The 27956-nt window shown below is 41.3% G+C and overlaps 1 protein-coding gene across 2 annotated transcripts in view; it reads right to left on the bottom strand.

Annotated features, from left to right (window-relative positions):
- Positions 1 to 614: 614 nt before the first annotated feature.
- The window catches only part of LOC123516952 (protein MTSS 1-like), a 225762-nt gene continuing 198420 nt past the window's right edge, over positions 615 to 27956 (bottom strand). The window contains exons 4-17 of one of the 2 annotated variants that reach the window (XM_045276740.1): positions 19735 to 19819; positions 18485 to 18576; positions 17994 to 18094; positions 17239 to 17376; positions 16516 to 16623; positions 15357 to 15533; positions 14181 to 14270; positions 13386 to 13536; positions 12832 to 12953; positions 11704 to 11823; positions 11119 to 11314; positions 10215 to 10397; positions 6047 to 6154; positions 615 to 4686 (exon numbers count right to left, since the gene is read on the bottom strand). In XM_045276740.1, the coding sequence (XP_045132675.1) occupies positions 3134 to 4686; positions 6047 to 6154; positions 10215 to 10397; positions 11119 to 11314; positions 11704 to 11823; positions 12832 to 12953; positions 13386 to 13536; positions 14181 to 14270; positions 15357 to 15533; positions 16516 to 16623; positions 17239 to 17376; positions 17994 to 18094; positions 18485 to 18576; positions 19735 to 19819 (3224 nt within the window). In that variant the 3' untranslated portion in view covers positions 615 to 3133. The remainder of the gene's footprint in view (positions 4687 to 6046; positions 6155 to 10214; positions 10398 to 11118; positions 11315 to 11703; positions 11824 to 12831; positions 12954 to 13385; positions 13537 to 14180; positions 14271 to 15356; positions 15534 to 16515; positions 16624 to 17238; positions 17377 to 17993; positions 18095 to 18484; positions 18577 to 19734; positions 19820 to 27956) is intronic. The other variant, XM_045276741.1, reaches the window with a different exon arrangement.

Genomic DNA, 27956 nt, shown 5'->3' with positions numbered 1-27956 from the left:
CGCCTCTATTCTGGATATACGACTATTTTTGACAATATACCAAGGTGATTTGATAATCACCTTGGTATACTGATATACACATTTTTCATGCATATCCATCTACGAATTTATTTACTTATCTATCTGCCTACCTATCCATCTATCTAACTGTTCATCTATCTGTCATTTACCTATATATTAACCTATAAAATTACATGCTTATTTGCCTATTTATCTGTTTATCTTCACACAAGCATGCAAATATTAACAAAGTGACAGGAAAATGTTGGGTGCCAGAGTATGGGTGTTGGACAGGGTGTTATTACTAGGTTGACTACAAGAATTGATCAGAATATTCTCAATCTTTCACTACTTTCCCTGCTACACTCCTGAACTTCCTGCCTGCTTCTGTATTTCCTTTAGACTCTCATTGAAGTAAGCCAGTCATCCTTTTACATTAGGAAAATATAATAATAATGATAACCTTCAGTCAGCTCTCTCTCTCTCTCTCATACCCCCTGCCATATATAGATCACATATGGCACACCCAGCCATACATACATAATACTGTTTTTGACACAGATTTGCATGCTTAATTAACAGTAGTGCTATAAAGTGAGGATGAAAAATGCAAATAGTAATAATATTTTACTTCAGTATTTATAACCTAAGACATATGTATATATATATAAACACATAAGCTTTTCCTTCAAAGCTAATTATTGTCACAAAATAAGTTCAATGCTCAAAATGAAACAGATGTATAAGTATCATTCACAAACTGACAGAGCATAACTAAGTGGGTTGCTGCAGAGTGACCATCTTCAACAAGGACAACACAATAGTGCTCTGTGCTAAGGCAATATTTATTTCAAATATCACGTTTACCGTCCCTGTTTCCAGAAGTACTACTTGCATCAACCTCGCATCTCTTGTAATGAAAGTAGAAAGAAAACACAGTTGGTTCCATAAAAATAACATTCTCAGTAAATGTCAGGATATTAAAACTTAAATCTCTTTATATGTATAAAAGATGACCCAGTGATTTTTTTTTCTTTTTCAAATTAAAAAAGGTTATTAGTGTTATAATAGACTACATGCCATTACAAACTTCCTAGAAATTAATTGTATTATTTTCAGCAAAAATGAAAATGCCACTATTAATGAAAAATGTACAAGATCTACAACTGACTTCCATAAACAATTGAGAGAAGGCACTAATACACCTGACATTGGAATGGATTACTATCCGTCACACTGCTACCAAACTAAATCTCTATGGGTGTGCCATAAAAAATATCAAAAACCAAGTCAGTTTGTTGAGCTAAGTGCCAGTGACTGGTGTGGCCCACACTCCCCATAGCCTTCACTCCAAGATGTGAGACTGATTCACTACAAAATACACACTCACCTCCAAATAAACTAAGCCATAGTAATTCAAACTATGGAGCTTTGGAGAAAATTATAAAAAAATAATTTTATACATCATTTGTCTTTGATATGGTTCTCTTCATCCTTTTCTTCTGTATGAAGAGGGCAATCTATGTTTATTTTTTTACAAATACCCAAATTCCATTTCTATGGCAAGCATAGTTAACTCTGCTGCTGATGTGGATATCCAAGACCAGTATTTGTTGTTTCTGATATGTCCACCAATACAATATATACTGTACAGGAACAGCAAAACCAAAGTTGCTGTTTTATATCCTAATTATCATTCATAAATTCTATTCAATAAAAGATTTGACTGCAAGGTGACTAGAGTTAAATTTAGGATCTATTTTTAGGATTCTTAATATTAACAGCATGAAAATGGAATATATTACCTCTAACCAATACAAACTCTTTCAATTTTTCCAAGAGAACCAAATAAAGTCATCACATTTCATGAAGAGCTCTTTTCACACCTGTGTTAAACATGAATAATGCCATATATATATATATATATATATATATATATATATATATATATATATATATATATATATATATATATATATATATATATATATATATATATATATATAGTTTAAACTTCTTGGTTACAATTATTGCACTCCAGAATCCTTTCATTCTGCAGAATACTGAATATTGCTTGCCATACACAAACAAAGTGGAAGCATTCAAATACAGTATAGCCATTTCACAAGATATCATTACTGAATTGTATCTGCCTTCAATCCCAAATCTGTACCCAAACCTTAACTGTACCATGCCCTCAATCCTATACATACTACAGTGTCAAACAAAACTTTCCTTGACTTTTCAATACAAAAAATAATGAAAATGTAATTGTTTATTTCAATTCAGCTAAAGAATTTCAGCATTGACTTATTTTGCATCTGATTTAACTCAGTGGAAAAACTAAGTCTGGCTAACATTGAACATTTGATATCCAGCACTAGCATATTTTGTTCGACATGTCAATTTTGGAACAGTTTTCCTTTGCTATGCTGCCTAAACTAAGATGCCACAATCCTTTCCACAAACAAGGTATTAGGAAGTGTAGTAGTACAGTACCAAGTAACATTATGCAAGACAGTGAAAAGAGGTAAATATATGTATAGTATATATGCTTCTGAGTAGTATGTATGCACTGAGAAAACATCAGAATTCACAGCTTTAGTTACAATGCATGCCTAACCCATACCCAAGGAATGTGGCCAACATGTGAAACTATATACACCATCCTTAGCTAATACAAAGCATAGTTTATATGCTAGCAGTATGAAATGCAAATCAAGGTCAAATGCATCAAAGAAATCACTCCTCCTGAACTGCTCTGTATCAATGAACACCTGAACACACCACTAAAAGTAGTACATGACACCCAGTTACTTGTAGTACTGTCTCCAATAGCAGACTTCCAACACATATATCTGAATAACAGACCAGAATTTGGTGATAAATAGACAAGATATCTGTTACAACGTTAAGTTACATAAGTACTTTAAGCATGATTAAAGTTGTTATGATGTTATTGAGCTACAGTCACAAAGTGAAATACAATTACTGTTTATATGTCTCACTATATTTATGTGTCAAGCTAAGTAGCAAGATTTCTTGGGTAGTGCACACACACAGTATTCAGAGCTTCCATTTTCCTTTGACTCTCCAACCTTTCAAACTTCTTAACGAGCCATTTCACATTAAGTCAAGAAACTTGAGGAGCTGACCTATCAGCAACAAACTTGGCTTTCTTTAACTGTTTTCCACGCTTGATCTGGTCAAGAAGTGATTCCCTTAGAGCAGCAACCTCTGCATTACTTTTCTTTTCACTACTCATTGTTTTACTGGCAATCCACTGTCGAACTTTTGAGGCCTTTTCACTGGCACCAGACCCGGACCGCTGCACGAGGGCCACGGGGGTGCTGCCGTTGGGGTGAGGCTTTGGGTGTGGTGTTGGGGCCGCCACTGACTGGGTTTTCCTCGAGTTAAGTTTTGGGGATCCAGGGGAAGGTGCTGCTTCACCTGATTGTCTCTGAGCCAGTTTTTTGTTTAAAGTATCAAGAAATGCCACATGTCCACGATCTTTATGCAATATTGTGCCTTGTGGAGGAGTGCTGCTGTTCTGCTTATCCTCATTCAGGTGCACTTGCTGAGACTCCTGTACAAGTACTTGATTTGAATTTGTTGGTGTTTGAGTCACATGGTGGTGATGAGGCACTGGCTGGTGCTGCTGGTGATGCTGGTGGTGGTGCTGCTGCTGGTGGTGGTGCTGCTGCTGGTGGTGGTGCTGCTGCTGATGGTGGTGGTGCTGCTGGTGGTGGTGGTGCTGCTGGTGGTGCTGCTGCTGGTGGTGCTGCTGCAGTACTTGCTCTGCTTCCTTCTTAACAGAGCTCAAGTCTTGCTTGACCTCACGTACTGCTGGCTGACTTGTCGAAGGATGATGCAAAGTTTCTGTGACTTCTTGCACCGAGCCCAGTCGAGAGCGACTCATGCGGGGAGACTGGCTCCCTTCTCTCACCATGTAGGGCTTCTGTCCTTGTTTGCTTTGTTGTTGGTTGATCTGAGCAGCAAGTTGGGCATTTAATGTAGTCATAAGAGATGCTCTGGCATCTTCCAGGGAAACTCTACGCTCTTCAAAAAGTTGGACTGCTTTATAGGCAGGCTGGTTGCACCTCAAGGACTGAGACCGCCGGTGTGTCACAGGAGAGGAAGGCTGATGGTGACTCTCCTGGAGGGTCTTGACAGTGTCACTGACAGTCATGACACGTTGCTGCAGACACTTATCCTGGATGGGTGCTGGGGGGCCAGTCGGGTCACAGATGAACCTTATTCCTTCTGGAGTGGTGAGGTCTGGGTCTGGAGGAGGGTTGGTGTCTTCAGCACCGTCTTCCAATAAGAATGCTGGCGGAGGAGGAAGGTTTTCTAATGAGCCAACAGGTGTACTTGACTCACTGTCTGTGCGCTGCAGGGGACTGCTGGTGCTGCTTCCCTGACTAGGACTTCCACTGCCACCACTGTTTATATTGCCATTTATACTGCTGCTACTGCTAAGGGTGCTGCTGGAGGAGTTGAGGTGAGTGGGCGAGTTATTAAGGCTAATGCAAGATGACGATGGGTTGAGGTTGGTGAGGGAGCTGGCCGATGATGGAGTGGGTGTAGCGATAGTGGAAATGGAGGGAGTCCTCCGCACCGGCGGTGGCGGCTTGTGGCCGTGGGAGCCGGACCTCCTCAGGGTGCCACTCGGCATGGAGCCAACACCTGAACAAGGGAATTGTGTGAAAACAATGCCATAAATAGCATGCCACTCCCACACACTACAAAATGTCTTTTTTATTTTTTTTTATTTAACTTCTTTTTAGTAGCATCAACTTCCCCACCCTATTGCCTTTATCCAGCAGAATAATTACCTTTGTAAATGTAAAACTTCTAAAATGTTTTTATATTTGTCAATTCTAGTATTAAAAGCAAGGCAAAAAGTTCAGTGCAACTTGTTCCACATGTAGTATTATCACACGGATAAGATGAAGGCAGTCATGTTATTGTGATATTCAATCTTATCCACACTCATACTATTTCATAAATTGTTGTTTAAGATATGAAAGAAATAATTACACATCATACTGAACAAAAATACAACATCAATATGCATTACATGATCATGGCTAGTAAATATACAGATTCACAACACTCATCTTTCAAAACAGATAATTTTATATTCCTGAGAGAGAGAGAGAGAGAGAGAGAGAGAGAGAGAGAGAGAGAGAGAGAGAGAGAGAGAGAGAGAGAGAGAGAGAGAGAGAGAGAGAGAGAGAGAGAGAGAGAGAGAGAGAGAGAGAGAGAGACTGACTCATCATGGACAATTAGGGAGCCTCATTGAGCATTTCTCTATCTCTAAATGAGAATGTCTGTACTTATAATGATTAAATTTCACAGACCAGACTGGCTACTGTACTTTCCATTAGTGTTGATTAATGTACTTTCCCTTCTTTTTTGTTTATATAAACCTTTTGGCCAGTTTTGAACTATGATATGTAATCCATTGGTGAAATAATGTGGTAAGGATGGTTTATCAATGCTTGCTCTAAGAGACACTGGTTGCTGTTTGCAGAGCAGCACATGATGACAAAAAAGTTTATCACAATAACTGATAAATTGATAACAATAACGTCATCAGCAGTCATCAATAACTGCCGATAAGTTGATCATCTGATTACAAATAACATATGAATTTCAATACTAATGGTAACAATATTGATATTTTGAATGAAAAAAAATTAATAAATCCAAATCTTTATTTTTATCTTTATCTTGGAAAATTTTGAAAAATCTTGGGGAAACTTTTAATTCAAAGCTTATCCTGTCTCTTCACTAATGGCAAGTTATGTTTTCAATCAAATAACTACATTTCCATTTCCAAATTTTATATTGCAACATGTTCATGTTCAAAATAAAAATGACTGATTACCACTGGTTTGGAACCAAAGTATTGCCAATGCCAAAAAAAACATACAGGAAAAATAATGGTCAGATTATTAATAACCCAACATCATTATTGCAATGAATTATTGTGACAAGGGGCGGCCATGACTGTTGGCTGGAGGAAGCATGGCGGCAGTACCTGACTGAGAGAGGTGCCTGCGCAGGACAACTCTTCCTGGCTGATAGTGCTGCAGCTGCTGTGAGTCAGAGTAGCGGCGCAGGGTGCAGTACTTGCTTGCTTCAAACTCTACAGGCAGGGAGTGATGGACACACAAGCAATTAAAAGGCATGCAATAACAACAAGTGAAACACTAGTAAAAAAAACATACAAGCACAATAAATATTAACATTTGTTTGCAAAATTAATAAAATAATGTTAAAAACAAGCCTAACTTATAAACAGCACATGCAAATAAATGATGTGCATTAGCATACTATGACTCCAGCAAACAAAGTGAAGTATTGTCCAGGTGTTGAGGCTCCACACGAGTCATCTACTTGGTACTATTGGACTAAAGCTCAGGTGAAGCAAGCCTGTCTAACCTACCACTACCAGCTCATGTCTTGCTCATGTCTGGTAATGACTGGTGCAGTGAAACATACATTTAGTCTATGCAGTACATATAATATCATTACAACTAATTAATGGTAGCTTCATACATCACATTGATTAATATACATACATACATACATGTGTGTGTGTGTGTGTGTGTGTGTGTGTGTGTGTGTGTGTGTGTGTGTGTGTGTGTGTGTGTGTGTGTGTGTGTGTGTGTGTGTATTTACCTAATTGTATTTACCTAATTGTAACATACGGGAAAAGAGCTATGCTCGTGTTGTCCCGTCTCCATATCTATTAATGTCCAGCTTTTTCTTAAAATCATGAATATTATGAGGGAAGCTATATTTTTCACATCTCTCCTATAAGTGGCCATTTTAGTTTTTCCCATGCCCTCTCGACATTCTTCCATTCCACATACACAGATCTTCCCTATCCATTTTTCCATGCCAATCATCACTCTGTATATTGCTATCAGGTCTCCCTTTCTCTTCTGTTTTCCAGGGTTGGAAGTTGCATTCTTTTCAGTCTGTCTTCATAAGTCAAATCTCTTAAGTCAGGCACCATTTTCGTTGCAGCCCTCTGTACTTTCTCTAGTTTCCTTATGTGTTTCTTTAAGTTCGAGCCCACTGTATTGTTGCATATTCAAGCCTCGGTCTTATCATTGCAGTAATTATTTTCTTCATCATTTCTTCATCTAGATATACGAACGCCACTCTTATGTTCCTCAATAAGTTCAATACTTCTCCAATTATTTTGTTTATATGTCTCTCTGGCGATAGGTCATTGGTAATTGTCACCCCAAGGTCTTTTTCTTCATGACTGGTTTTATGTCTTCATTTCCTATCTTGTACATACTCCTGATTCTTCTTTCACTCTTGCCAAACTCTATTTTCTTGCATTTTGTCGTGTTGAACTCCATTTGCCATGTACAGCTCCATTTCCATATTCTGTCCAAGTCTTCCTGGAGTAGTTCGCAATCTTTGTCACATCTCACTTTTCTTAACAATTTTGCATCGTCTGCAAATAGGCTCACATAACTGGACACCCCATCCACCATGTCATTTATGTAGACTGCGAACATTACTGGTGCCAACACTGATCCCTGTGGAACTCCACTCTCCACCAATCCCCATTCTGATGGTCTGTCCTTAATTATTGTTCTCATTTCTCTTCCTACCAAAAAGTCTTCCATCCATTTTAGTAAACTGCCATGCACTCCTCCTACCATTTCAAGTTTCCAGATCAGTCTCTGGTGTGGTACCTTATCAAAGGCCTTTTTTAAATCCAGATATATTCCATCAGCCCAACCATCTCTTTCCTGTATTACATCTATCACCCTCGAATAGTAACATATCAGGTTTGTCGTGCATGAACGCCCTTTCCTAAAACCAAATTGACACTCACAAAGTATGTCATTTTTCTCCAAGAAGTCTGTCCATCTAGTCTTCACCACCCTCTCACACATCTTAGCTACCACACTTGTAAGTGACACTGGTCTATAGTTCAATGGGTCTCTCTTGTTACCTGATTTATAGATTGGGACAATGTTAGCTCTTTTCCAGTCTTGGGGCACTACACCTTCCCTTAATGAGGCATCAATTACTTCACAAACTTTTTCTGCCAATTGCTCCCTGCATTCTCTTAAAATCCATCCTGATACCCCATCAGGTCCCACAGCTTTTCTCACTTCTAAACTCCCCATCATGTTCTTGATCTCCTCCACAGTTACTTGAAACTCCTTCATAATCCCTTTCTGTTCCATTACCAGTGGTTTGTCAAAAGCAGTCTCCTTTGTGAATACCTTCCGAAAGCATCCATTCATAGCCTCTGCCATTTCCTGGGATCTTCACTGTATACTCCATTTACTTCTAAACTTTCAATACTTTCTCTATTTTTGATGTTGTTGTTCACATGTCTGTAAAAAGCCTTGGTTGGTCTTTACATTTATCAATTATATCCTTTTCTTGTTTCTTTCTTTCTTCTCTTCTAATCAACACATATTCATTTCTTGCTCTTTTGTAACTTTCCCACTGCTTAATCCGTCTTTTCCTTCTCCACCTCTTCCATGCATCCTCTTTTCTTGTTCTAGCCTTTTCACATCTATCGTTAAACCAGTCCTGCTTTCCAACTTCTCTATGTTGTCTTATTGGTACAAATTTTTCTCACCTTCTTTGTATATTTTTATAAATTCCTTCCACTTTTCATTTGCTCCTTAGCACTCTTGAATTTCATCCAATTTGTCTCTTGAAAGAATTTCTTTAGGTTTCCAAAATCTGTCTTGGCATAATTCCATCTTCCCACTTTATATTCTTCATTTCTTCTAGATTTCTCTTCGTCTATCACCTTGAACTCCAAAACTGCATGATCACTCTTTGCTAAAGGGCACTCCACCCTCATCTCCTCAATGACCATTGGCTCTGTACTAAAGACCAAGTCCAGTCTTGACGATGCTCCCTCTCCTCCAAACCTAGTATCTTCTTTGACCCACTGAGTTAACACATTTTCCATTGCCAGTGTCAATAGTGTATTTCCCATGTTGTCTCTGATCCTTCCATTGACCAGTCCTCCCAACACACCTCTTTACAATTAAAATCTCCCATCATTATAGTTCGTTCACAGCCACCCAACATTTCTTCCAGACATGTTCCTGTATCACTTATCATTTCTTCATATTCCTGTACTGACCATGCATTTGTCTTAGGTGGTACGTACACCACTATGTAGTGCCTCTTTTTCCTTCATTAGTTTCTGCTCTGATCTTTAGCACTTCTGCCTTTCCCATACCTTTTTCACTTGATCCACCTTTATATCTTTTTTAACCAGCAACATCACTCCTCCTCCCATCTTACCTACTCTATTTCTTTTCCAAACGTTATATTTCCCTTCTCCAACCTTCATCAGGTCTTCTCCCTCTCTCAGTTTTGTTTCAGTAAGACCCACAATATCTGGGTTCTTGTCCCTCAAGTAATCGTTGAGTTCTAAAATCCCCGATATCACTCCATTTATGTTGGAATACATTACATTTCGCTCATGTGTGTGTGTGTGTGTGTGTGTGTGTGTGTGTGTGTGTGGAGAAGGGGAGAAAGGTGAAATTCTGAGGTCATAATATGTTTTGGTGATCTCTCCCTGAATGAAGCAAAAGTGTAGAGTAAAGAATGAGAGAGTAATTACACTGTTTTCTTCCTCTAAAAACATGAGAAGCAATATTCTCTAAAATAAACTCATAACATTATTCACTGATTGATGAGAAGTGTTGTGTATCATTGGTCAATTGAATATCTCCTGTATGTGTACCTGCAATACACAGGTGAAACAGTTATACAGTATTTTGTATTCCAATACTGATGAAAAGAATGTAGAGAAAACAGAGTTCAGGCTCCCTCATTTACTTATCTATAGAAGGATTGAGCTAACTAATACAAAAGAGAATAAAAAAACAGCCTGAGATAACTATTTTGCATCTAAGACTACTAAGATCCTTCAATTCAACATACCTTTCATTGATTAACAGTGACTGATCTTATAGATCAGTCACTATTAATCAGTAAATAGGAAGGTGTTATGTGGAAGTAGGATGTATTGATAAAACGATGAACATGTTAAAAATTTCAACTTTCACTATCAAGTGTAAAATAGAATCACAAAACAATAAATAGTTAACGTGCACCAAAACTACAAGTTGTATCACCATTCTGCCATGCACTGTACACACACACACACACACACACACACACACACTGTTCCTCACCCTCTGATGAGGCTTTCAGCTCTGGTGATGGTGCAGACACAGGGCCCTTGTTGGGTGTAGCCACAGCACCGCTGGGTCGTTCAGGCTCCACAGCCTCACTGCCGCTGCTGACCTGCATGTAGCCTCCACTGCCCACGCTGCCACATATTTCTGCCATGTTGCTGTACACTGGCTGAGGCACAACTGGATGAGGAAGACACACCATCAGCTAGTCATTTCTACAGCAATTTCCGGTTAATTATAAAAATATAAATAGAATCATAGATTTTAATGCCCTGAGATATCTGTAGTATGTATGTTTTATAAAAAAGAATCAGTGGCTTGATGGTAACCAGTGCCTCCTGTCAGTAAAATTCAATGTAACCTATTACAGGACAATGCTTGTATGGAATAAGATGTGATAAAAGGGACAAATGTTTGCTGTGAGACAGCTGTGTACCTACAAAGTATCTGGCAGAGACAAGAGCTCCTTGTGTCTTAGTATTGAGGTAAAAAGCCAATAATGCATCAAGATGTACAAGAGACAACTTTAGTGTTAAAAGAGTCTCATAATAATGTGAAACAAAGAGTGTGGTAATGGTGGAAAAGCATAAAATGGATGGAAGAAGAGTAACTGATGGAGAAAACAGCAGGGTAGTGACGTGCAACTGATCTGTGCACAGCCTAATAAATGAGGACTGATCCTCTTACCACTGGCAATGGGAGGTCTAGACTCAGACTGTAGAGGGCAGGGTGAAAGGAAACACTTGTGGGCTTCATTGTAACAGTGAGTAGATGCTTGTCCATATGTTTCATCCTGGGAACTGCTGTTCATGGAAATGCTGGTCTTGTGTGTTACAAAGACATGTAAATAAACAAAACTACATAAAAAGCACTTCATCTGGCACTTTGTTACAGCACTCACTCATGTCCGGAGCTGCCTTGTTGAAGTCTGGCAACAGAGGCAGTTTATTTGAGCTGTAGTGTGGCATTCCTCGCTGTGAGTGCTGCGGCGGCGGCGGTGGCTGCTGCTGGTGACTTCGGATGACCGGCTTCTTCTCAGGCACAATTGGTCGCTCCAGAGACGAACAGCGATTTGGCACGGGAGGCTTTGATTTGCCCTGTGGTGTGGTGGTTCCATTATATTATACACCAAAATAAGCCCTGTGGTGTGGTGGTTCCATTATATTATACACCAAAATAAATGTCTTCAGTGTTAACTAAAATTCTTCTTATAAATTTGACCCCACAGAATATTTTCCCTAATACAATAGCATTTTTTTTTTTCCCACTGATCATGATACTTGTTCCCTGGAAGTCAATGAAAGCTACAACTTGCTCCTGTCTCTCCACTTTGCAATCTTTGCATGAATCTTTCAGCTCTCCTCCCTCTACTCCTACACAAGAGTTTTCACTTCTTTCTGCCCACATTTCCACTCTTATCTCTCCCTTCTGTTTCACATTTTTCATTGAGGTAAAAATAGACAGCATGTGTAGTGCTGTGACTCACTGAGGCTGTGAGGCTTTCCTGGCTGGACGAGGACAGGTTGTGGTGGAGGGAGGTGCGGGAGGAGCGCCTGGAGATGGTAGCAGTGTGGCTCATCAGGGGATTCATGCCACTGCTCTCCAGCTGAAAAAAACACAAGTAGGTTCAATAAAACACTGTACCTTCACACTGCATAGTCTACAAGTAAATCTGTCATTACATCAATGGGCCTTGTAGGACTGTCATCAAGGCCTGGAGTGTCAATATAATGTGTGACACAGGAAATTGTTGTTGGTAATTAAAGAGTTTTGATGGAGAGGTTAGAGGAAACACAGCTGTATGGAACTGAGTTTATTCCAGACCAGTTTTGCTTGTGGCTTCTTCAGGGAAACAGTTCCATTAGAAAAGCCACAAGTAAAACCAATCCAGAATAAACTTGACTCTCTACAGCTGTGTTTCCCTTTACTTCCCCCACCAACCCATCTAAATGTCTATAAAAAGATAGTTTTATAAAACTCACTTAAAAGACTCCATTCCCTATCAATGCCTTTTTCATCTTTAATAAAATATAGTGAGAGGTGTGCAGTACTAGAAATATGAATTTACAACAATGTCAACAATCCACATCACTGCATTTACTAATAAATCATGTTATGGATAACAGATTGATAATAAATAAAATGGGTAAAAGGGTAGAAATAAAGCACAATGTGATGGTGTCACTCTCAATCCAAACTAACTTCTCTGTCCTGCTTTACTTTTCTTTCCTTTTTCATGACAAAACAAAATCTTGATCAGCATAAGGAAATATTCCTTTTGTTCACTATTGTACAACATATTCACACCAACTTTTAAACCATAAAACATTGAGTTCTATCTATTCATGTTATAAGAAAACTGTAAACAATAAAATGACAAAAAATATTTCCTGTCTATAATAACTTGCATCATTCTTTGTATCAGAGAAAATGCATAAAAAAGAAAACCCTAGTGTATGTTTGGATTGAGGCATAACAGTCACCACACCAACTCCTTACTGAACACACCACTCACTGACACCACAACTTTGCATGAAGCACTCTGCTATCACACCCCACTACCACCACAACTCACACACCCCCACCAGCCAGGGCCACACCACTCCACACACACCTCCAGACAGACAGGACTGCATGGCTGAGAGCAGACCTGAGGGGAGCCCAAGCCACTGTGTCCTTCAGGAGGCTGGAAGGTGTACACAGTCAGCGGTGGACGGTCTCTGCCCTTCTCGTATGCTGTGGGGGAGAACAGACACTTAATAACACACCAGGCATAATATTCAATCCCTGTATACATAAAGTTGAGGACATTTATGAAAGAGATAAGAAGGAAGTAGAGTGCTAGATGAAAATGAGATTTAGTGATCAGGTTGTCAGTGGTGAGTAATGAGGGAACTTTAAGAGATTAGACAGCTTTAAGGATGGGAATGATATGTGAATAAAGGTAGAAATGTTTCACACAAGGACTGCCATGTGTAGGCCTAGTGGCTTCTTGCAGGTTGTCCTATTCTCTAATGTTCTTAATTAAAGGAGCTAATCATGAAGTCTCATCCATGGAATAGTAAGGTCTGGTTTGACACAAAGGAGCTGCTGACTGTTTGAAGGGTCAGTCTGTAGAACAGTAAGCAGTGAGTGAGTGACACATGACGAAGGGTCAGAGAGCGGCACCTGAGGAGATGGTGTGAGGCCGGTCGCCGAGTGTTGGTGCTGGCTTGTGCTGCAGTGCCGGGTCTGTCAGGTTGGGCCAGGTGGCGTTTGTGGTGGCGGGGGAAGGAGTGCTGCCCTCAGACCCACCCGAGTGTTCTGACAACCCTGAAGCCTGAAATTATCACATCATCATCTTATTGACTTAACCAATAAAGAAAAGAAAAAACTTGTCAGCCACTTTCAAAATGTACAGAAATGTACTACATACTCTTATTTATTCTGAAAAATATATGATCATATTTACTCTCAGAATTTCCTTAATTTCAATTTCAGTCACAGACTTGTCAATATTGTACAGGGAAGCATTAATTACTACCTTTAATCTACTGTCATTCAGTAAGACAAAAAAACATTCTTTGAAGGAGAAGGAGTTAGAATACTAAGTATTCATGATCCAACTGGGGCATTTTCAACAAGTGCTGTGCCTCATTAGACAATGTACACATTAGTTAATGAGAAAATAAGGAAAAATAGTCATATAATCTAAAATTATTTAGTGCCAATCATATCAATGGTTAGTGTAACAGAGAAATGAATAATTACAACATCCAGTAAACTAGACACAATGAATCACACAGTAAGTAATGTAACCCAAAAGACTTTTCTCATCTTTTTTTTTGCTAATAAAGTTAATTATGACAAAGTAAGAGTACTTTATGTAGCACAGAGCTCATTCACACTTGTTACAACTCCAAAACAAAACCTGCGGAGGAGCAACTCAGCCCGGGGGCAGGTGAGGTGTCCCTGTGTGTGTACCTGAAGAGCAGCAGTGTGAGGTGGCTGACAGAGAGTGTCCTGGGAGGTAAAGCCCGAGTCCTGCGACGACACACTCACCAGCCTCGTGCCCTAAAGACAGTGATACAAAGCTACTACCACACAAGGCACAAGCCACAAACAAAAGGTAGACTTTACATAACAAAACACTGAAATAATATTTGTACAATAAACATGATCATTTCTTGTGTGAAAATTGTGCAACAGAAGAACATCCATAATAAAAAAAATGCATTAAATGATTCGTTAATGCTAAAAAACTTATCTGAAAAGAAACTGAAATAAAAATATGAACAATAAAATAAATTCATCTCAGGTTACAGAGTGACAATACTACAGAGGACAAACCATCACTAAATCAGTCAATCAAAGCTGTCACTGTGGCCTACTATACAAATGAGATATGGATGTACTGCAGAAGTCCATCCAAAAGAACACTACTTGTATGTACTAAATAGAGTACAACACTACATATATTCACATGGAAGAGTGATGCTGGTGACTTCGAGAGAGAGAGAGAGAGAGAGAGAGAGAGAGAGAGAGAGAGAGAGAGAGAGAGAGAGAGAGAGAGAGAGAGAGAGAGAGAGAGACAGAGAAAGAGACAGAGACAGAAAGAGAGCAAGAGAGACTACTATAACCATACAATACTATCACTACTAAAGGAGAAGGACTCAAACTCATACACTACTATAAAGTGTAGGTACATGGAAAGCAACCAAGCTCCACTACAGGATATATACACAGTCAACATCTAGGCTACGTACGCTGCTTCTCCACTCACCTCCACCACCACAAGGGGCAGCACATCTAATCCCTGACCCACGGTGCTACACTCACACAACTTTCCTTCCTTCTAGTCCTGGCACATGTGAGTGGCCACCCTTACCTGTGATACTGAGGTACGTATTCTAAAACGCTTTGCTCTCTTACCATCACTGCTTTCCATAGGCTCCAGATGAAGATACTCATTTTTTAAGGGTATTTCTATGGTTCTGGTGATAGACTGGCAAGATTTTTTAGTTTATTACAAGGGGAAATGGTCTCAAAAACATGGCTAGTTGTCTCTGTGGCCTTGGAAAATTGTTGCAGTGAGAGGGGAAGGCATTTCTGAATACAGGTGTGATAACCTCAATGGAAGTGTGGTGAGTGTGGGCTAACCTGGCTGACTGAGCGTGGCCGAGTGTGGTGCGAGGGGGAGTGGGTGGAGGAGGAGGAAGAGGAGTTGAGGGAAGAGATGGAGCACATGGACGACTTGCGGGAGCCCAGAGAGGATGGGGATGAGGGTGGTGTCTGCCAGGACCACTGAGCCTCGCCGCCCTTAATGTCCAGAAGCACCTGCAATGTTTGACAGCCAATGTGAGAATGTTTCCAGTCTTCAACAATTACAGGAAACAAAGAAAACAGTCCATCAAGAAGCAATATTGTGTTTGACCCCTTCAGTACTGGGATGCATTTTTATGAGTTTTGGGTGTGATTAGACCATTTCATTTACATTAGAAAGGGTCTATGGAGGTCACAAGATTAATAGCCAGTCTTCACTATTTTAATTTTTAATCCCCACATAAGTTTGTGAAGCTGTATAAAATCAGCAGAATGAATATGAAAACACATCATGGTACTGAAGGGGTTAAGGTTGTACTCATTAAATAAAATCTAAAAATCAAATAAGTAATTAAAAAGAAAGTGGTTGAGGATACAAAACATTTAACCAGTTAATAAAAAAACTATTATTCAATCAATTAATTCACATGTAGTATTTATAAGTTCAAAATTGGTGGTGAACCCGAGGATGGATGGATGGCACAAGGAACCAGCCTGTCAGTGGTGTGAGGCCCTCCTCAAGCCTCAACAAAACTGGTATGACAAACCCACCAATTATTACTGCCCACTAATAAGCCTTTGCATCCTTCCTACCCATTCTGATTCCACTACTAACAAACAAGACAATGGTGAGTGACAAGTACATTTTCTGACACAAGACTTTCTTCTTCCTCCCACCACTACTATGTCCAACACTCTAATGCAAGAGTTAACCAATACTCTCAATCATTCATACCTTTCTCTGATAAACTCTGAAACTCCTTGCCTGCTTCTCTATCCCAAACTTCCTATGACTTCACTCCATTTAAGAGACATTCTCAAGACATTTATCCCTTATTTGGGCTAACTCTCTTGAATCTGCAAGGAAACTGGCAACTAAGTGGGCAATTTTTTACGTACTATGTTGCCCTTGGCCAGTGTTCCCCTCTTATATAAATAAAACTGAACACAAGTGGCGATAACACTCCTAAACAAGAGACACGGGTCCAGCGCTTACCTGTTCACTAGCAGGTGGCAGTGTGTGAGGATCAGCTGAGTGCTTCTCCAGTTGTGTCATGACCTCCTGTAGGTGGCCCAGTTCGCTCACCAGCCCCACCTCCTCCACCTGCAGCAGACAGGTGTTGTGATGAGAAAGGGTGGTGGCAGGAGAGAATAGGAAAGAAGTAATATGCTTGGTTATTTTTCAACTTCACAATGGTAAAAAAAAAAAGTAAAACAATTTTTTGTCACTAAAGTACAAATAATCAGTAATGCATAGATTTCCAATTAACTCCTTCAGTACTGATATGCATTTTTACCTTGAGTATTATGTGTGATTAGAACATTTTATTTACATTACAGAGGGTCTATGGAGGTCAGAAGATTAACCCATTCAACACTGGGACAGATTTTTACCCTGAGAATTGTGTGATTAGACTATTTTATTTACATCAGGAAGAGTCTATGGAGGTCAGCAGATTAATGGCTAGAGCCTTCACTATTTCAATCCCCCACATAAGTTTCTGAAGCTGTATAAAATCACCAAATAGTATGCAGAATGAATATACAAAATGCATCACGGTACTCAAGAGGTTAATGGCCAGAGTCCTTCACTATTTCAATGCCCCACATAAGTTTCTGAAGCTGTATACAATCACCAAATAGTAACCAGAATGAATAGGAAACATGTCATGGTACTGAAGAGGTTAAGAGGCGGCCAAGAGTCAGAAGGGGAGTTTACCAGGACAGGGGTGAGGGCGTGGGCGAAGGCACAGTAGCGAGCCCTCTCTTCCGTCAGAGCATTGCGCACCGCTGCCCTCTCTACCTCCTCCAGCGCCCCAAAGCGAGCACGAAGGTCCACCACAGTAGACTCCAGGACCTGATGAGGCACGCACACCATTACACACACACACACACACACACACTAAGAAATACCAATACCTAGAAGAGAGAGAGAGAGAGATGGACAAATAGTTACAAAGGCAATGTCACACAAAATACCTGAGGCCTTCTAACTATAAGGTAAACACAAATAAAGATAATTCTCTCTCTCTCTCTCTCTCTCTCTCTCTCTCTTACACAACTATTTCAACATCAGCATCTCGGCAGATAAGGAAACGATGGAAAAAGAATAAAATAAATGAAGATAACAACACAGAACTGAATGAAAGATGACAAAAGGAAGGTAGAGAAGAATGAACCAACAGAAAAGTGATGACAGTAATAAGAAAGAAAAAAAAAAGGAGATACGAGAGAAAAAAGAATGCAAAGATAATTACTCTCTCTCTCTCTCTCTCTCTCTCTCTCATCACCATTTCAACATTATCCTCTCAGCATCTCAATTCTCATATTTTTTTGCCTTTGTGCTTCCGTGTTTCGTATATTTGAAAACAAGTGAGGTGAAGGAGCAGAGAGTGTTTGTGAATCTGTACCCTTGTGTGAGTGATGCGCTAGGAACATACAAGACTTAATATAGAATCCTTAGTGACGAGTTACCTTGTTGAGTTCGGAGTTCTTGCCAGCTTTCTTTGCCTTCTTCTGCAGCCGGGCAGCGTTCTCTGCTCTCTTCTTGATCTCCGAGCGGGCTTTCTTATACTCTGTCAGGGAGAAAGGTATCAGTGGTGGCGGTGCTCAGGAGAGAGAGAGAGAGAGAGAGAGAGAGAGAGAGAGAGAGAGAGAGAGAGAGAGAGAGAGAGAGGAAGAGAAGAAAGAAAGAAAAAGAAAGAAAGAAAGAAAGAAAGAGAGAGAGAGAGAGAGAGAGAGAGAGAGAGAGAGAGAGAGAGAGAGAGAGAGAAATCGTTTGAATAGTGAATACCAGCGTCCTTTTATCCTAAGCTTCTCTACCACGGAAAAAAATGGAAAACGAGAAAAAAATGTCAGAGTTAACTTAATGATATAGTGTGGCATACTTTTCTAAGCAACATATGTAAATTAATAAATAATAAATAAATAAATAAAACAAGGGGTGGGTGGAGTAGTTGTATTACCTTTGGTGTGATCTTTATCCAGGGCGTGTTGCGAGCGTCTCCACTCCTCCACTCTCTCCTGAAGGGGCAGCACCACACACTCCACCAGGGCGCTGCAACACACACGCACAAACACACATAAGAACACACGATAATGAGGGAAGCTGCATGAGGCTGTTCTGTTAGGCCTACTTAATGCCACATAATCTTCTGAATACTGCTCTTCCTTCACACAAAACTACATGCACTATCTACACATACAGTCCTCATGCAGAACAAATAATAAAATGTGTGTGTTATTCTAAGAGTGCTTTCATTACTTCAGCCAAGATCTGTGAGTCTAACTTGACTTTTGTGTGGATAAGGAAAAAGAAAATATATATATAGTATAAACAAGAATTCTACATCAATAGGAAAAAAACACTAATGGTAGGTAAGTGTTATTTCAAGAGTTTTCATTACTTCAGCTAAGATCTGTGACTCTCTAACTTGACTTCTGTACTGACAATAAAGAAAAAAAATATTACATAAACAAGAATGTCTGCATCACCAACTGAATAAAAATAAATAAATAAAAAACAACTGCTAACAAGAACGCTGCCAATAATCTGTGTGGCATTTAAAAACAGTCGTAATGAGAGAACAAATTGCTTCATGTATTACAGCAGCCTTTCTATTTCACTACAATCACATATACACTGTTAATGTAAACAGAACAGAATAACAGAACAAAATCCTGGCCAAACACTTCCGTCAAACCACAACCAGACGACAGAGGGAAGCAACATGTCAAGTTTATGAAGAGATTCTGAACTGGCTACCGTCTTGCTTTTTAATTCTTGAGAAGGGAAGGAGGAGAAGAAGAAAAAGACTCTTAAATAACCCTCATTATCCACTTGGGGTTTGAACAATTAATTAGACTGGCATGGTGCATTATTATACGAAATTATACTAAGAATTATGAAAAAACAGGAGGAGGAGGAGGAGGAGGAGGAGGAGGAATACAAATATAATACAAAGGAAGACAAACAGCAAAGGAGGAGGAGGAGGAGGAGGACAAAGGAAAGAACAGACAGCAGAGAGAGAGAGAGAGAGAGAGAGAGAGAGAGAGAGAGAGAGAGAGAGAGAGAGAGAGAGAGAGAGAGAGAGAGAAGAATAAAACGTTTGGATGACAGACAGACACAGACAGGCAGGCAGAGAGACAGGCAGGCAGAGAGACAGACAGACAGACAGACAGACAGACAGACAGGCGGGGACAGCGAGGAACCTACCTGGTGAGGGTGCGCACGCGGGTCTCCACGGCTCGGTGACGTAGACAGATGCGGGTCAGTGCAGCGCCCACCTCCTTGGTCGCTCCTGAAGGGGAGGAGAGGAAGAGAGAGATTAATTAAGAGATCATTGAAAAACAGCTGAAATATTAGAACACTTGCAAATGAGAGAGAGAGAGAGAGAGAGAGAGAGAGAGAGAGAGAGAGAGAGAGAGAGTCATTGAACATTCATTCGACGAACATTTCAAATACATAATGACAGATTAATAATGAGATATCTAAACATTTGAAAAATCTGAACACTTGTAAATAATTGCAATGTGTAGCTAATAATGAGAGAGAGAGAGAGAGAGAGAGAGAGAGAGAGAGAGAGAGAGAGAGAATGTAATTACCGTAACTCAAATAATCAACAAAGAAATACATTAATTAAATCTTCTTATTAATGCGTTACTTGTTTTTGTATTTCTCTCTCTCTCTCTCTCTCTCTCTCTCTCTCTCTCTCTCTCTCTCTCTCTCTCTCTGTCTTCCAAGGTGTCGTGTCCCTCGCTACGTGTCAATTCCACCTCGTATTGCCACCTGCCTGTTCCCTGTCACGACCATATCCCTCCTTCCTGCCTGTCTCTATCCTTTCCTTCCTTCCTTCCTTTACAGTGCTGGCTCTCTCTCTCTCTCTCTCTCTCTCTCTCTCTCTCTCTCTCTCTCTCTCTCTCTCTCTCTCTCTCTCTTATCGTCTCTTCTCTTTTCTCTTCCTTCAACTCACCCACTCCACTTTTTCTTGTTTTTATTCCCGTAGCACATTTTCCTTCCCCTGACAAAAAGGGCTCAACTTTTTCAATTCCAGCCTCATGGGTCTCGCCGGGGGCTGACACACACACACACACACACACACACACACACACACACACACACACACACACACACACACACACACACACACACGAGGGCCAAGAAGCATCATCCCAACCACGTCTCTATTGATCTTTCGGCAGCTGCTGGTCACAACTTCTCCCACGCACTCTCTACTACTACTACTACTACTACTACTACTACTACTACTACTACTACTGCTGCTGCTGCTGCTGCTGCTGCTGCTGCTGCTGCTGCTGCTGCTGCTGCTGCTGCTGCTGCTGCTGCTGCTATTGCTACTGCTACTGTCACTACTACTATTTCTACTACTACTGCTGCTGCTACTACTACAACCGATATTATTACTACTACTGCTGCTACTGCTATTATTACCAATACTACAACCACTACTACTACTACTACTACTACTAGTAATATTACTACTACTACTACTATTGCTACTGCTTTACTACCAATACTACTACTACAACTACTACTATTACTATTGCTACTGCTATTACTACCAATACTACTACTACTACTACTACTACTACTACTATTGCTACTACTACAACTACAACAACTACTACTATTACTACTACTACTACTACTACTACTGAAGGAAAAGGAAGGAGGAAGAGAGAGAGAGAGAGAGAGAGAGAGAGAGAGAGAGAGAGAGAGAGAGAGAGAGAGAGAGAGAGAGAGAGAGAGAGAGAGAGAGAGAGAGAGAGAGATGAGGATTTGATTTGAGGACGTGACTGGTGTGTGAATTGGTGATGACGATGGTGATGACGATGGTGGTGGTGGTGGTGGTGGTGAAGATAGTAAAAGATGAACTGTACGATGCCATGGATAACAAAAAAAACTATGTATGATTGAGATAACAATGTGTGTGTGTGTGTGTGTGTGTGTGTGTGTGTGTGTGTGTGTGTGTGTGTGTGTGTGTGTGTGTGTGTGTGTGTGTGTGTGTTTACAGACGCGAGCACAAAGGAAACAAGCAAAGGAAACAAAGAAGTCAGGTTGTCTTTGGGTTACGAGTGACAAAAAAAGGAGTGACAGTAAATATTCCATTCCCTCATTGGCTAGGTCAGGTCAGGTTAGGTTAGGTCAGGTCACGTCAGGTCAGGTTAGATTAGGATAGGTTAGGTTAGGTTAGGTCAGGTTAGCTCAGGTTAGGTCAGATTAGGTTAGGTCAGGTTAGGTTAGGTTAGGTTAGGTTAGGTCAGGTCAGGTCAGGTCAGGTTAGGTTAAGGTTAGATTAAGGTTGGGTTGGGTTGGGTTGGGTTGGGTTGGGTTGGGTTAAGGTTAGTTCAGGTCAAGTCAGGTTAGGTTATCTACAAATCATCTATAAATTAAGGAGAGGGAAAGCACGTGTCAAAACAAGCTTCCTACAACAAAGAAACCCCTCCTCCTCCTCCTCCTCCTCCTCCTTTCTTCTTCCCCCTCTCACTCATTCCTCCCCTCACGTCCCTCTCATCTTTTCCTTCCCTCCCTCTTTTTCCTTTTTTTCCCTCTGACCCTGACCCTCCCTTTCTTCCTCCTCCTCCTCCTCCTCCTCCTCCTCCTCCTCCTCCTCCTCCTCAATAGGCCTATACTGCCGCGGTAGGCCTCGGCTCGGAACACGCCCATGCATACTGGAAAAGTGCCAGTGTGTGTGTGTGTGTGTGTGTGTGTGTGAGAGAGAGAGAGAGAGAGAGAGAGAGAGAGAGAGAGAGAGAGAGAGAGAGAGAGAGAGAGAGAGAGAGAGAGAGAGAGAGAGAGAGAGAGAGAGAGAGAGAGACTCAGGTGGTAAAAAGGAAGCTTATTCCGCTTTTTTAACCCCACACTCCCAGGGAGGAGGAGGAGGAGGAGCAGGAAGAGAAGGAAATGAAAGCTAACAACAACATCAACAACGAGCACTAAACACACAACCACCAGCAGCCCCTCCTCCTCCAACCTCCTCCTCCTCCTCCTCCTCCTCCTTCCTCAAAACCTAATGACTCTCACAATATTCTCCCCTTGCCTTTAGCTTCCCCTCACCAGTACTCCCTTCACCTTACCCCCCATCTCCCCTCCCATTCCTTTCTCTCTCTTGTCCTTCCTCCTTCCCGCCATCTATCCTCTCACCTTGTTCCCCTCATCTCCCCTCCCCAGCCTTCCCCATTCCATCTTCTACTCTCTTTAGAAAACGCAAGATTCCAAGCATTTCTACATTTTCATCCTCTCTGTGTCCATCTCTGTAGTCGATTCCGTTGCCTAACCTTCACTTGAGGCATCACACAACGACACATAGCCAATTAGGAACTCTTATTGACGTTAACGCTTCTATTTCAACCCTCCTCTTCCTTTCCCACCTTCCCTTCCCTGCCCTTCCCTCTCCCTGTTACCGGTTAGCTGTTACTTGTTTCCCGGAAGTGTATCTAACAGTCTCATTGGATATTTTGGGCACACTTCCAGCCATTCCCGAAACTTGAGGGTTTTTAATTAATGTCATATGTTTAAAGGCGAGTTTCCAAGGTGCGTTGATTTCCTTTAAGTTCAATCGTTACTCTCTCTCTCTCTCTCTCTCTCTCTCTCTCTCTCTCTCTCTCTCTGAATTTGCTCCTTTCTTCCATTTCTCTCCAGTTTTGTATGTATGATCATCCTTATTTTTTCTCTCTCTCCCTCACCTCTCTCTCTCTCTCTGAATTTGCTCCTTTCTTCCATTTCTCTCCAGTTTTGTATGTATATCATCCTTATTTCTCTCTCTCTCTCTCTCTCTCTCTCTCTCTCTCTCTCTCTCTCTCTCTCTCTCTCTCTCTCTCTCTTTACTCTCATATCTCCTCTCTCCCATTTCATACCTTCTCTCTCTCTCTCTCTCTCTCTCTCTCTCTCTCTCTCTCTCTCTCTCTCTCTCTCTCTCTCTCTCTCTCTCTCACATTCCCTCCCTTGACACTCACTTTTCTTACTTCTAACATCCTCCTTCCCTCACTCACCTCCCCGTTGCCTCCTTCCCTCCTTCTCATCCTTCCTCACCCTTCCATCGCTCATACTTTCCCTCCCCACCCTTGTATTTCCTCGCTCCGTATACCGTGACACCTTCTCTCCCTTAACACTTACACTTGCCTCCTCATTGTTGTCTTCACCTCCACATTCCTTCCTCTTGTTCTATACACCAATATTCTTCATGTTTCCCTATTCCTCTTCCTATTTCCAGATACAAAGGGAGGACAAGAGATGTGTACCCACCACGTGTCACTACTATTATTTCTATACTCCTGTTCTCTCTTCTCTCGTCTCCCTTCTCTCCCTCTCTCTCTCCCCCAGCCAAGCCCCGCCCGCCCACCAGCCGCAGGTGTTCCAAGACTACAGATGTTATTGGGGTTTCGTCGCTCCAAAGACAATGCAAATAGTACGTGTTCTATTTCCACTTCGTTGTCTCCTTTGTCTCTGTTATACTTTTTTTTTTTTTTTGTGCAAATGACGTTTTTCAAGTGGTAATGAATTTTTTAAGGCGTTTTTTTTTTTTTTTTTTTTTTGGTGCAAATTAAGTATTCTGCGTCTTTCAGGGTCGGATATGGTAGTTCACTATAGCTGGGTTAGGTTAGGGCATGTTTGGTTTGGTGTTCCTTTGTTGTCTTGTGTGGTGAGGCTGCGGGGTTGTTTATGTGCTGTGGTATAATAGTCCGAATTCAGAAACGCTTTGCTCTCTCGCCACGGCTGTTTTTGAGGGCATAGAGATGACTAGCGGGGTTTTCAATAGTGTTTCTTCAGTTAATAATGTAGAAATCTTGTCACTCTGCCTCTAGAACAGTAACAACACCTTAAAAACCCGTATGAATTCAATCAAAGCCTTTTAACATAGTGGAGGTGAAGCGCAGAAGTGTTTGAGAGAATACGTGCCAAGGAGTGTTTATCGCGGTGGTGTGTGTAACACACCTTTTCTTCCAATAATATTTATGTAACTTTAAGTATGTTCTTCCTTAGCTTTGTTTTTTTTTTTTTTTCAACATCTTTCTACTACTATTTTATCGAGATCCTGTTTTTCAATCCAATGTTTTATTTATATTCTTTACCATATTTCTTTCTATTCCTCCTCTCCCTCTTCCTATATATAGTTCTTCTTCTCTTTTCCCTTTTAACACCTCCTCCTCCTCCTCCTCCTCCTCCTCCTCCTCCTCCTCCTCCTATTCTTCTTCTTTCTAGGAATCATTCTTTTCCAATACATCGTCTTTACTCTCATTCTCCTCCTTTTCCTCCTTCTACACTCAACCATTTTTTCCTACACTTTTTCTTTCTCCCCCTCTCCCTCCTCCTCCTACACGATTTCACACACACTCCAACACACTCAAGTTTCTGTTCCCTCTTGCAGTTTTCCTGTCTCGCACTGCTTCCCACCACCACCTTCTCTTCCTCTCCCGTCACACAAAGGTAAGGCGACTCCGCGCAGACACAAGCCGCCGCTCAGTGCCAGGGACAGTGTCGGTGCTACGGAGGAACGTCACGAAATAGAATGGTAAGGGAAACGATTAAAGATGAGGACGACTGAAACAAATTAAGAGAAAGGTATTGTTGTTTTTTTTTTTCTCGCGATGTCTCTGTTTCTCTCTTTCTCTCTCTCTCTCTCTCTCTCTCTCTCTCTCTCTCTCTCTCTCTCTCTCTCGACTAACCTACCCCAAACCATACCATTTATCTCCTACATCCTCTCTCTCTCATCTCTCTCTCTCTCTCTCTCACCCTATCTACCTTTCTCTCTCTTCTTCCTCTTCTTCTTCCTCTTCTTCCTCCTCCTCCTCCTCCCTCCATACAATCCATTCCTGACCTATCCTACCTCTGATAACTCCCACCCCTTCCCCTTCACCTCCCACTCCATCACCCCACAAGACTCCTCCCCAACTCCTCCCCAGCACCCACGCCGCGCCTCAGTCTGGCACTATACCTTTAAGCTGCCACCTCCCACTCCACCCTCTCTCCCTCTCCCTCTCTCTCCCTCTCCTTGTTGTAGGGAAGGGAGAGTACAGGGAGGCCAGACACGTGCGGGAGGGAAGTAATGAAGGGACGGAATTGACAAGTAAGGGCTGTTAATTAGAGAAGTGGTTACCTGGTGGTGGTTGTGGTAGTGGTGGTGGTGGTGGTGGTGGTAAGTTCTTTTTTATTCATTCATTTGATTGATTAATTTTATTTTTGCTTATTATGTATTTCAAAGTACAGGTCGTGACTTCTCTATTTTCTAGGATGCTTGACTTCACCTCCTTGTCAATATTATAACCCAGATTCCCAAGAGACCATTATACTCACCAAAGGAGACAATGGAGGGCAAAAAGGCTATATAAAGTACAAGTACCCATGGTTTATTACGAGTTTCAGCGGTGTTATGCATGATTCTAATTGTAAGAGTAGGGTGACTAACCATCAAGCAACACTAATTGGAGAAACACCCACGAAATACTAACTTGTCATCTCAGTGTCTCTTGCAAATATTTCTAGTAAGAGTTAGAAGCGTTTAATCTCTTCAGTAGCAGGACGCGTTTTTTTATATTCATTCTGGTTACTATTTGGTGATTTTGTACAGCTTCAGAAACATAGGCTGGGATTAGATTAGTGAAGACTCGCCATTACTCTTCTCTAACCTCCATAGACCCTTCCTAACGTCAATAACCTAACATTACACAAATCTCAAGTACCAGGACACGTTTTCACATTCATTTTGGTTATTATTTGATTATTTTACACCGCTTCAGAAATGTATGCTGAGATTAGAATAGTGAAGACTCTCCATTACTATTCTCTAACCTCTATAGACCCTTCCTAACGTCAATAACCTAACCTTACACAAATCTCAAGGTAAAAATGTGTCCCAGTATTGAAGGAGTTAATCTCTTCAGTACCAGGACGCGTTTTCATATTCATTCTGCTTACTATTTGGTGATTTTAAACAGCTTCAGAAACATATACTGGGATTAGAATAGTGAAGACCTCTCGCCATTACTCTTCTGACCTCCATAGACCCTTCCTAATGCAAGTAAAATCGTCTAATCATACCTAAAACTCAATGTAAAAAATGTATCTCAGTACCGAGGAGGTTAACAACTATGGACTGTGTATTCTCTTAGTGGAGGGCGGCGTTGGTCAAGGCAGCGTGCGGGTGTCTCTGAAAATCGTTAGTAATCCGGGAAAAGTGACGCATCGATCAGTGGGCAGGTGGTGCAACACATTATGTCGATTTGCATTACGCTCAACTTGCATATTAGGGAAAGATTTACTCGGCACGGCGGCGGAAGGAAATAGTGAGGTGGAAGAGGAAGTGTGTGTGTGTGTGTGTGTGTGTGTGTGTGTGTGTGTGTGTGTGTGTGTGTGTGTGTGTGTGTGTGTGTGTGTGTGTGTGTGTGTGTGTGTGTGTTAATTATGTAGCTGATTTATTTTCATTTTCTTATTTACTATTTTTTTCTCGTAAATAATCATATAAACACTATGCCTTTAATTCTTAGTGTTTGGGAGGAGAAATGAGATAGATATAGTAGTAGTAGTAGTAGTAGTAGTAGTAGTAGTAGTAGTAGTAGTAGTAGTAGTAGTAGTAGTAGTAGTAGTAGTAGAAGGTGGAAGTCGCGAGAAGGAGGTGTGAGGGCGGCAGTAGAAGTAGTAGTAGTAGCAGTAGCAGTAGTAGAAGGTGGAAATCGTGAGGAGAAGGCGTGAAGGCGGCAGTAGAAGTAAAAGTAGTAGCAGTAGTAGAAGGTGGAAGTCGCGAGGAGGAGGTGGGAGGACAGCAACTTTACTTTTCACCTCGTAATGTAAAAAGTTTGCCAAAGTTGCGGCGAGGTTCACATCCTGCTTCCCTGCACCACCTACGCCTAACACCTCACCTCCTACACCCACACCCACACCCACACCCACACACACCCACAAACACCTACACCCACCGACACACTTCCTACCCCTCCCTTCCTCACCACAGACCTTGCCACACCCACCCCATGCACACACACACCACAAGTTCCCATCCACATCCCCCTCACACTTTGAGTTTCCCATCCATCATCAACCAATCCAGGCTATATTAACTCCCTCTTCTCTCTCTCTCTCTCTCTCTCTCTCTCTCTCTCTCTCCTCAGTGCTCACCTTCCTAAAAACACAAACACAGTCAAAACGCAGTGAAGGAGTTTTATTATGGCCTGAGAGAGAGAGAGAGAGAGAGAGAGAGAGAGAGAGAGAGAGAGAGAGAGAGAGAGAGAGAGAGAGAGAGAGAGAGAGAAGAGGAGGAGGCGCAGGAGGTTGGGTAGAAAAGAGTTGCAGGGAGAGAGAGAGAGAGAGAGAGAGAGAGAGAGAGAGAGAGAGAGAGAGAGAGAGAGAGAGAGAGAGAGAGAGAGAGAGAGAGAGAGCACAAGTGACCAGCAAGAAACTGAGTACGTACCACATGGAAGAAA

This window comes from Portunus trituberculatus, chromosome 41 (assembly GCF_017591435.1).
Source record: "Portunus trituberculatus isolate SZX2019 chromosome 41, ASM1759143v1, whole genome shotgun sequence".
In the NCBI taxonomy this organism is placed as follows: domain Eukaryota; kingdom Metazoa; phylum Arthropoda; class Malacostraca; order Decapoda; family Portunidae; genus Portunus; species Portunus trituberculatus.
Note: the sequence above shows the minus strand (reverse complement) of the source record. Positions and strands in the feature narration are given on the sequence as shown.